The sequence below is a fragment of the Helianthus annuus genome, chromosome 11, assembly GCF_002127325.2.
Source record: "Helianthus annuus cultivar XRQ/B chromosome 11, HanXRQr2.0-SUNRISE, whole genome shotgun sequence".
Taxonomy (NCBI): domain Eukaryota; kingdom Viridiplantae; phylum Streptophyta; class Magnoliopsida; order Asterales; family Asteraceae; genus Helianthus; species Helianthus annuus.
In genome coordinates, this window is record NC_035443.2 from 47105867 (window position 1) to 47117335 (window position 11469).

An 11469-nucleotide genomic window follows, 5' to 3' on the forward strand; every position below is an offset into this window, starting at 1 on the left:
GATATTAATTGAGGGACTTCATGATAGAGTTTTGTCTAGTAAGTTTTAAGGTTGTTGTCCTACCCAAGGAGGACGAACGTACGTAGTTCTACCCAAGGAGAATACGCAGGAATAATATTGGCATCCTACCCAAGGAGGATGGCCGTACATATCCTACCTAAGGAGGATATGTAGATCCCGTTTTAAATTCTTTAACCCATTCCCAACCACCGGGAACCCATGCCTTAGAAAGTGTGTGAACTCACCTCGGTTTGCTCGGTTAGATTCTCAAATATGGCTAACAGTCAAAGTCGGTCAATCACGTCCTAGTAGGATTACCACTTAGTTTAGTAGTGACTTCAAATAAGCACAAAGTTCCTACACGCGTCTATCACATAACAAGCATCACATCAATAGTTCATGCTCATATCAACATTCCACCTAAAGCTACTCAAGAACAGGCATACGATATTGCACATATTACTTTCATTGACATATGACATGTTAGATCATCCTTAGATAATATACTCGACATTTAGACACGCAAATTACTACCTTTGTCATTTTAACTTAAATATCCAAAACTGGGCTGTTTTCAGGCATTTTAATAAAATAGTTAACTTGTTCCAAAAATTCCCAACTTTTTACAGAAAGCCTTAAACGATCCAAACATTTTTGTATAAAAATCTCGGGATCCAATTCATCACCAATATTTTATAAAAATTCATTTTCCGGACTGCAATCAGATTCATCTTTTTCTGATTGCAGTCCACGGAATAATTTATTAAAAATTCATCGTAAGTCCGATTTACGAAATTCTAGTGGGACAATTACTATGACATCAGTGTCCATCTACAGTACCAATTTCGTGACCTAGTTCTACTCGGGTTTAAAGTTATGATGAAGAATATAACACATATTTTCAGCAGCAAAAACGCAGCTTTAGCTGCTGTTACAAAACGACACTTTAAAAATAGTAAACGAAGTCCAAAAATTATGATTCCAGTGCCATTAGAACAGTATTTCATAATACATAAATCTAGGCTTCATAAAATACAGTTTTCGTGTTATTAAGGTCCTGTTACAGCCAACTGAAGTTGGCTGTAATCACCAATCAGACTCCTGTTTTCAGCTTTTAGCTTTCTAACTCGTGTTCGATCGATTCCGTTAACATGTTTAGTGATCACAACAACATCAAACATCAATATTAACAAGCAAATCATCAGATTGTCAACAAGAATCAAAACAACTTCATATTAACATCATGTTTTCATCTTACTTCATCATCATATTACTTTATATTCAAGACTTTGTTTATGACCCTATAGTGTTCATGGATTCTCGTCATCAAATAACTATTAACCACTTAAATAACATGAAAAAAATGAACGGATCTAAGTTCTTACCACTAGCTCAAGGCTAGGGAGTTCGAGTGTAGAAAAGTGGTGGTTAATAGCAAATAGAGGAGGTCCTTCCACTTCCAAGAACACCAAGCTTCGTTGAACACCTTGTAGCACCTTGGTATAAGCTTGGATTGAATGAAGATGAGATGAAGGTGATGGTAGGGTGGTGGTGGTCTTCAACCGTGACCAAGAGGGAGAGGAGAGAGAGGTTTTGGTGTGGAGTGATGAAGATGATATGGAGCTAGGACCCTTGGTGCATTCTTATAACCATTCCACCATAATAATCCTTGTGTAATATGTCCATTATGGGGGAACAAGATCTATTTAACAATTGAAATAAAATCAATTGTGTAAGGGCCATGTTGGCCATAGACTAGGTGGGGGGGTCTAGGTGTAGGTCTTAACCAAGTAGTTAGTTTGTAGTTGAATTTCAAGTGCTAGTTAGGGATTTAGTTACTAGATATTTATGTAGTGTGTGATATGATATTCGGGGACCATAACTAGTTCAGAAAAATAAAAACAATGCCTCTGGTAATATTTTAGTGTTCCGGGTAATGTCCGGTTGTTCGGTTTGATGTTGTTCGTTAAAGTGCTTAATTAATCCGTAAAGTGTCTTTTATATATATTTTTGTAACCCTTTTAATTCTCAACACTTAAGAAAGCACACAGGACTATTTAGTAACTTTTCTGTACACTACTAGTATGTTTAACAAGCACATGTAAGTATAGCACAATAATCAGAAAGCAGTTAAATGATTCATCACAGTCATCAAGCACTTTAATTATCATTAATAAATTGTACGGAATACATGTAATTTTGAGGGTTGTCACATTAAAGGCTCAGCAAGCAGAGGATATCTCTAAAAGAAATTCACAAGGAAAAGCTGACAAGGTGATTCAAAGATACTATCAATACTTGCTCACTCAGGTCAGTACTTTGGAAAGGTTTTCAAAAAATCTCTGTCAGCAACTATCAGAAAGAGATGATGAAAGTTTGAGAAAAGATTACATTAAACACATTATGGCTTTCAAGAAATACAAGGGAGAAAAGGCTCAATATAAAGAATGGACCCTTGGTGAGCTCAAAGAGGAGTTAGAACGAGTTGAAAAAATGAACAAAGATAAAGTAAAACACACTCCTCCTGTTTGGTCAAAGTACAAGAAAAATTTACAAGACAAGGTGTTAAAGCTGAAGAGAATGAAAGAAGAACTCATTGTTGCTGATTTTGGGTCAAGGAATCAGGAGACAAGGTGGAAAGAAGATAAAGTCATCGCCAGTTACAAAAGGTTGGAAGAATTGAGAAAGAAAAATCCAAATGTTCCTCAAAAACCAACTTATCCTGAAGTAGTGGTTCCAGCTAAACCACAAAAGCTACAAATCAGGAGATCCACTGCTCCACCTGCTGCCATCCTTTATCAAAGAAGGAGACAAAAGCAGATGGATGCAGAAACACCAGAAGATATAGCAGCAGGGGATCACATTATAAAAATGGTCCTTCAGCAGATGATAGCAGAAAATCCTGAATTGGCAAAAGCCTCAAACACTGCTCAACCAGTCATTACCAGGCCACCATCTCCAAACTCATCATCAATAAAATCTCTCCCAAGAAACCCACTGGATTCAAAAATACTAAAGTGGAAATATGACAAACAGACCCACGTATTGACTCTGATCAAATCCAGTGGTGAGGTGAAGAAAATATCAAGGGAACAAGCACTGGGCCTGGGTGTTGAAGATCTGCAAGATCTCCTTGATCTTACACTATGCAGGGATGAGGATGACACAGATTCCTTGGACTTTGAATTACAATTCAAAGGACAAGTCAGGGAACTGTTGATGAGGCAATAAAGATCCACAATAATGAAGGGTTTTGGCATCATCTGTTCCAGGGGGAGATTGTTGGGATTGAACCCTACAAAGGAACAATTGATTAAAGCCAAAACTGGATCAGATCAGTGGACCCAGAATAAGCAGATGTTTATATTCAATCTTTCCCCTTGGAAGTGGCCCTAACAACTGATGACATCCGTCCACTGATCCTCTACAACAACTGCTGTCTTTCAACAACTGCTAAAGACTGATGAAGACAAACACTGATGCTCAATCTACTGTCTTGGTTCAAGCACTGCTGAAGAAACAAAGTACTGCTGGAGTCACAACAGTGGAAGGAGAAGCAGTAGTTAGTTTATTTCTTTGTAATGTATTGTAATCAATAGTTAGACAACAGTGCTTGTAATAGATCAGTGGTTTTAGGTTGTTAGGAGGTTAGATGTCACTTTCATGGTGACGTCAGCAAAGATGCCACAGTGGTTTGCTCGTGCCTATAAATAGAACTGTACCCTGTAATGTTCTATTAGCTCTTTCATCACTTGTCTTCCTGTACGAACAAACTCTGTGAGCTCAAGCTGAGGGGGAGATTGTAATACATGCATGCAGTTGTAATTGAAGATTGAAATAAATTTAATCAGTCGGTTCAATGATAAACATGTTTGTTTGAAAGCAATTCTCCTATTTGATTGTGTGTGAAAGTTTGTTTCCATTTTATTCCGCTGCAATTACTCTTTCATCTTCTTAATTATCAAACAAAAACACAATCATAAGAAACTCAGATCCTAACAGTGCCATATACCACAACTTAAAACACATTCATATTGTAAAGCGCATTATGATGTATATGTGAACACCTTATAACACAATCAGAATGTTTAAAAATAATCTTAATACACAACTTAGACTTATGTGTGTTAAAACACAATTTGTTGTAAACCACAGGGTAAAACACCTTATAAACACAATTCAACCCTTAAAACACAAGCAGAGTGTTTTAAAATGCAAAAGGATTTGTTAAACTATAAAATAGAACAAAATGTCATGCAATGTGACACAATTCTCATGTTGTTGCATGATTCTAATGTGTTGTGTTTCAATGATGTAATTCAGGTGCATGCGAGAATGTTGGAAGTATTCTTAAATCTGTTTGACGAATGTGTGAAAACAAAAAACAACCATTTTACGAAAGGTTTCCAATTGTACCCCAAAAGTGAGAAAATAAAAGAGAAACACACGATGTGGACGGAAATGCTGAAAAAGGTTGTGTCCATAAGTACAATGAGTGGACAACCACATACTCCTACCGATAAAACACCAGAAAAGGAGACAAATAAAGAGAATGTGGAACTGTCACAGTTGTCGCAGTGGACACCTTCATTTTGTCGAAGAGTTAATTAAGACGGCTGACAAGACAACCACACCGCCAACTCAGCTTGTTGAAGTTGTCGAGCAGCCCCCACTCATCGTCACATCGATCTCCAAAAAAACAGCCAAGGAATATGAATTTTCGATTAGATAGGAGCAGGTTATACACGAGTTGGACCAGGGAAAGCAGAAACTAAGGTCGCAAAGACAAACAGAGTTGACCGACGCTCTAAGGTCTCCATACATGAAGCGGGCGGTAGATCGTAGGTCGAAGCTTGATACCGCTGAGGTCTCGGTCAGCTCGTACATGTTTTCGGCGTGGGGTTCAATGTGGTATGTAATGTTTTTTAATTTATATTACCAACGTTTAAAAAAGATGTTAAAACACAAGGGTTATAACTAATTGGTTTGAAATTATTATAACGTATCGTTTAAAACATGTTTTGTATTTGTTAGGGATACTATGTTTAAAACTACCAAAGGTGTGCCGGTGATGAGGTCTCCACTCGAATCATTGTTGCGGGAATGGAATTGCATATATTGGTAATAAGCGCATGGGCGGATTTGTTGAACTACGAAGAAAGGTTCAAGCAAAAGGAACCATTACACGCCTGTTCTGTTCAGTGAATATGTTGGCAAGTATGATCATAATGACATTGTAATGAAAGTTTACTAGATTTGTAATATTATTTCACACAATCGCTTTAAATGCAGAATGAAAAAGATTACAATAAGAGTGCGAAAATAAGGTCAAGAACCTTCGCAGAAAACATGGACTCGGTCTTAGCTGAAGTGAAGAACATACGTAACAAGTCGCTCATCTTTGTACCAGTCTTACACGACATCATTTCTACTGCATATGTTTCAATTTGAGGGACAACAAGGTAGAGGTTTTGGACAACAACGCTAAGGATGTGTCGATGAAAGAGAAATACAACGAACGTTCAGAAAAATTGGTACGCCCCTGTTTATATAAACTACAAATGGCCTTTTTTTTAAGAAAATGAATGATATCTGATGCCCTTGGTCATAAAACACAATTAAGAAACTGCAGTTTGATCTTAAAACACAGTACATGCTGAATGATACCTTATATGCACCATTAATAACTTAAAACACAGTTTGATGTGATAATACATGATTCCACTATTGTGTACTTAAAACACATTTCATCAGCATGATAATCTATATCATAAATGGATAATCTAGGCTTGTACATCAATTTAAAACAAAATATGATGAAAATGTTTATCATGCAGCGTGATGCTTTGTTAGTGTATTTGGAAAATGTTGGGCATCCAGGAGGAAAGAAGACCAGACAAGTTGGGCCGGTGAGATTGGAGATGCCATGGCGTAAAAAGCATAATCTAATTGACTGTGGAATTTTCTTGATGCGCCATATGGAAACGTACAAGGGCGTGACTGGAAACGCTTGGGAATGCGGATTCCCAAACGAGTGCACTGATGCAGGTGAGATAACGTACAGGCAGTGGAAAGAAATTGACGATCTTAGACATAAGTACATTACGAAGTTGCTTCTAAGTGACGAAAACACTTACAGAAGCTTTGTTGAAGCGGATGTTGCTAGATAAAAAAGGTTGTCAGACGATGAAAAAAAGAGGCTAGAAGCGGTAGCCTTTAACGCAATCACGGGAAGACTGGACAACTGAATTGAAATGGGATGTCTTCAAAAAACAATAATATCATTTCGTTGGTGGTGGTTTGTTGAAGTAATACGGGATGTGTTTCAAAAACAATTTTAACTTTTTGTCGGTGGTGTTATTTTGAATTGTATATCTTAACATATGTTTGGTTATGTTTTTTGAGTTTCCTAGCGATAAAAATGTCATCTAGAACAGTTTGTACCTATTTAATATTGTGAATTTATGTCGATAATGTTAGTTTGTTTGGATCAACAAAAAAAAACAATTTGGAAAAATGTATAAACAGCTTAAAACACAACTAATACACATTATGATCTAATTTGACCGGGAAACCAAAGTAGCTATTCCATGGTATCTATAAACTATGAACCTAGTTAAAACACATTCTTAAAGCTGTAAACGTAAATTGTATACCAAATTAACTAATACATGGGATATGTAATGTCACACCCCAACCGATGGCGGAAACATCAGGGCGTGGCACTGAGCAAAACAGATTGTTTAAGAGAATCCACAACAACTATTAAATTACCAAATCTTTAATGTTAATATCCCATACTACTAACAGATCAAGCAATAATAGTTATTACAGATAATAGTCTCAAAAACAAAACACTGTTCCGACAACTCAGATTTATTTATTGAAGTTTCTAGACTTCCTACTCGTTTCAGCAAGCATAGCATCCTATCAACCTGTCACATACGTTAAAATAAAGTAAATACATAATATGTAAAGGTGAGTACACAAGTTTGAGTAGCATATAGTATAGTGAAAGCGTTTACGCACACGTAGAAATGTGAATCAAGTAAGCTATCGACAATGACATATGCAACCGACATGACTGCGAGTTGTAGAATGCGCAACACATTTTCACCACTGTGAACATGTGAAGTAAGGCCCTTAACAACCCCTGAGTAAACAGGTACTGAGTCTAAACTATAGTACTATCGTTGCTAAGGTGTCAGGCAAAACAGTCACTGTGTAAACATAACATACAAGCATTCATCGAATCATGTATAACATGCGAGGGCGGTTAGCGTTCATAAAAGAGTTAATTATTGTGTGTGTTGTGTGTTAATATAGAACGTATGTAATACCCAAAAGTGCGTTAAGCAAAAAAGGGTTCGAGTATACTCACAGTATGTGTTTAACAAATAAACACAGCCTTGAATTGGATTGAAGGGAGCGCGTTGGAGTTAGCCTGAGCATAGAACAGTAGCATAACTATTGAACGGTGCATGTAAACAGAGTGTCGAATGGTGAGGTGTTCGGATGGTGATCCGAACGGGTGAGTCCTCATTCGATCAGATGGTTATCCGAGCGGATGGCCATTCGAATGAGATGTGGGTGTTTGTAAATCGTTTTGAAATTTTGAAGTTTTTGTTGTAGTGTTTAAATAGTGTAAAGTATAGATACCAAGTCATCCGTTTGGATAGTCATCCGGACGGATGGCCATTTGATCGGATGGCTATTCGATTGAGAAGTCAGTAGTTCGAAGTTTTGGTCAAATCGTTTTGGAACAAGGTTTAGTTTAAAGGACAAGTCACCTGGTCGAATGGTAATTCGATCGGATGGTCATCCGATCGGATGGCCACTCGAGTGGGCAACCTGTTGTTTTGAAATCTTTTGCAAAATTTTCTAAGTTAAAAGTTTGAAGTTTTAACAGAGACGGCGTGATGACGTGTCAAGCAACGGAAACACACCACGGTCCAGCTCAGTCGATCGGAAGGAAATCACCCCATTCGATCAGACTAACTGTCTTTGATGGGATTTCATGCTCAACCCATGAATCGGTCATCTCTCCGGTGGAAATTTGTTTTCAGACCGGCTCTCCACTAGAAATGAGCAGAGAGTCTGAATGAGTACAAGTTCCATCGGTTTTGAGTAGAAAAGTTAAAGAAGAGTTTGAAAACTGTTGAGAATGTTGAGATCTTATTGAGATTCGTGTTGATTAGTGTGGAAATCCTTTAGATCGGAACCAATCTTGATAAGATAGCATCACACAACCGATTGCATTAGCAACCGAGATGATGTCACCTTCAAGGGGTCCAAATCAGGTGATTTCAAGATGAAAACCAGTGATTTTGATGGAGAAGATGATGAAGAAGTGTGTAGTGATGATGAAAGTACAAGATTCAGGGAGAAATACTTACGAAATAGCCTTGAATCGAGAGAAAAGTGCTTGAGAATGACTTGGGAGCGAGTTGGTCGAATGGAGCTGTCACATCAGTGAACAGTGGTGTACGGGCGAGTATTTATAGGGTGAGAAAGAGAGAGAGTAAGGTGGTGCACGCGAGGGTCGAATGGATGTCCAGTCGGATGGCCATCCGATCGGATGGTCATCCGGACGGATGTCCACTCGATCGAATGGTCATTTGACCAGTCGAGTTGTGCGAGTTAGTTTTCCAACCTTCGTTTCGTGCGTTAAGCGTTGCGTTGCGTTTAATCGAGTTGCGAGTAAGCGTTGCGTTGAGATAACCATATAACATTAAATAATCATGAAAATAACACACATAACACATAAAATGCATAAAAGTATGTCTGCGTTTCGAGTTGCGTTGAGATTGCATTGCGATTGCGTTTAGACTAACATGCGATGTAATATGCGATAAAATGCGTGTAAATAGTATGCCTTGTAAACCGTGTTAAATGCGATAACTGCGTTTTGAATAAGCGTTGTGAATGCGTTGTAGAATATAGTTTTAAAAATGTCGTTTAACCCGTTGCAATAATCGGAATCTCGAGAGTACAAGTTAATTAAGCAAGAAATGATAGATACAAGTAATGACCCGGAAAGTCGGGTTGTTACATGTAAAAGATGTAATAGACCTTAAAACACAACATGAATCCTGTAGAGCATAAGGACCAGGTTTACATGGAATCACATTCACATAAAAAGGGGGTATTATAATGGGTGTGATATGTAAAACACATTTCTACATCCTTCAACACCCCAAACCCCATACAATGAAAACAGCAGGTAAAACACAGGGAATAGTTTAAAAAAACAAAGTTACACCCTAAAACACAGAATAACAAAGAACAAATAATATCTTAATAAAATGTTCAACCCAAACCAGTTTTAAAATCAACAAAATGAAATCCAATCAAACACACGGGGAAATTAAAAGACAAAAGGGAAAGTTCTACGAAACATTCAATTTTTTATAAAAAAGGAACTACTCTGCCATGTCTTCATCATCCAGATCTACATCAATTCCCGATGTGTAGAACACATCATCAACATCGTTGGAACCAAGACTATCACCTTCAACAATTGTAGCAGCATCACCTTCAACGATTGTAGCAACATTACCTTCAGCATTCCACGAAGTGCCTGCACAGTGTATTTCCAACACGTTCGATTGTTATGACCATATTTTTAACATATTGAACATTGCTGCCGTTTACTTCCAAACTGACTTATGGCACGCTCCTTTTGAGATTTGAGGCGTTTATGGGAACCACAACCCTTGAACCTGGTACCAACTAGAACACGGATAGTGGTCGTGCTCACTGGAGCAACCCCCAGCAATTCAGCAAATCGATTACGTCGTGTCTTTGGAGGTGCATTTATCTGAGCCTCATCAGCGACTGACATAAACTGCTTGATATGTTCACGAAAAGTACACAACTGATCAAATTTTGAAATCAACTTGTTCACGACATACTCAGTTGCGTGACTGATCTCACGAACACAATGGTTGACCTCCTCGCTACGATCTGGATCACCGCCAACAGTAAGAATGGACCCGGGGGAACTATTTGGCACAGCTTCACGCATCCATCGCCTCAATATATATTGTTTCGGAAACTCCCTTACATCAAGAATCCTTAACACACAAACAATGTGACTGCACAACAATCCAAACTGCTCAAACCTGTTGTGGTTACATTTAACAGTTACATCCTCCTCACGTATCATAACCTGTAACATTGCATATCCAAAAAACACAGTGTATAAGACAGATGACTACTTAAAAAAGGCAAAATAGTGTAGAAATAACATAAAACACAATATCACCTCAAAGAACGCAGAGCATGGTTGATCGAGATCCTTAATAAAAAACTTAATGAAATCACCAACATGATCTAATCTGACACTAGTACAATGATGAATTACATGTTGAATTTCAAGCTGGACGTCAAAAATATAGTTCTCATATATATCTGAACTGCTTGCTTCTCGAGAACAAAATCACTCCACAGCTTAGGGTTGGTGTATCAAGTGTCATGATCGTTTTTTCAATGCTCATGTCTTTGCGCTTCGATAGCTGTGTCAAAGTGGCTAAGAAATTCAACCAAAGTGCACTTTGGATTGCTAATCTTGCCAAAAAAGTGATTCTCGCTTTCGGATCTAGATGATGTCCGCATAAGTCTAGACATTTCTTCTTCGTGATAATAAGCTGGAATCCATGATTCACGGAGCCCGTATATATACGTCAACCATTCATGGTCAGTTAATCCGAACTCATTTAAGATAGCTGCCCATTCAGTCTCAAACGCTTCGGGCAATAAAGAATCAGTCCAAACAACTGCAGACAATTTTTTCCGGAAATCGGTATTTGAACATAGGGTAGCCCCGACCTAAGCAACATTTTAGCATGTAGCTTTAAAAAAACTTAAAACACAGGGAAAAAACAAATCTAAAAAAAACACTGACATAAAAAAAACCAGACCTTTATAGTAAGTTTATCCATGATGTGCCACATACATAACCGATGCCTCGACTCAGGCCAAACATCTGCTATAGCCCTTTTCATCGCAGGGTCTTGGTCAGTAACGATTACGGGAGGCGCGTACCCATATGCGTCCTTAATCACCTTAAGTAACCAACTATACGTCAATTCGTGGAATATATTCCAAGATGGCCAAAGCCTTTGCCAGCCATATGTATACATTGTGATAGCCAATAAGCGATTGGTAGAGCTCAAAGCTTGATGTATATTGGTAGATCCAGGCACATTCGATGTAGACACAAGACGGTACGACAACTACTCTCAACGGGTGTTATCACAACTGACTATGTGAGATCAAAAGATAACATTGAGGACCCGTTTACGAAAGGCTTAAGCAAAGAGTTAGTTGAAATATCATCAAGAGGGGAATGGGACTAAAGCCCGTGGTAAATGGGAATATGAGGGAAACCTAACTTAGTTGACTGGAGATCCCAATATCTAAGTTCAATAGGAGAACTTAATCATAATACCGAAACGGAGTCACAGT

At 38.1% G+C, this 11469-nt stretch overlaps 1 protein-coding gene across 1 annotated transcript; it reads right to left on the bottom strand.

Moving 5' to 3' along the window:
• Positions 1-9422: 9422 nt before the first annotated feature.
• LOC110888194 lies at positions 9423-11006 on the bottom strand. The gene is made up of 4 exons (XM_022135733.1): positions 10923-11006; positions 10546-10830; positions 9655-10171; positions 9423-9580 (listed from the first exon to the last, which is right to left on the bottom strand). The coding sequence occupies exons 1-4, from the start codon at positions 11004-11006 to the stop codon at positions 9423-9425; spliced, it is 1044 nt and encodes a 347-aa protein (XP_021991425.1).
• Positions 11007-11469: the final 463 nt, after the last annotated feature.

Bases quoted from the DNA above. Each gene is read 5' to 3' on its own strand.
- LOC110888194 (XM_022135733.1), bottom strand. From the start codon at position 11,006: ATGAAAAGGGCTATAGCAGATGTTTGGCCTGAGTCGAGGCATCGGTTA. The intron at 10,831-10,922 runs GTCTGGTTTTTT...AATGTTGCTTAG, and splicing joins TGGATAAACTTACTATAAAG to GTCGGGGCTACCCTATGTTC. The intron at 9,581-9,654 runs GTAAACGGCAGC...TACACTGTGCAG, and splicing joins TGCCATAAGTCAGTTTGGAA to GCACTTCGTGGAATGCTGAA.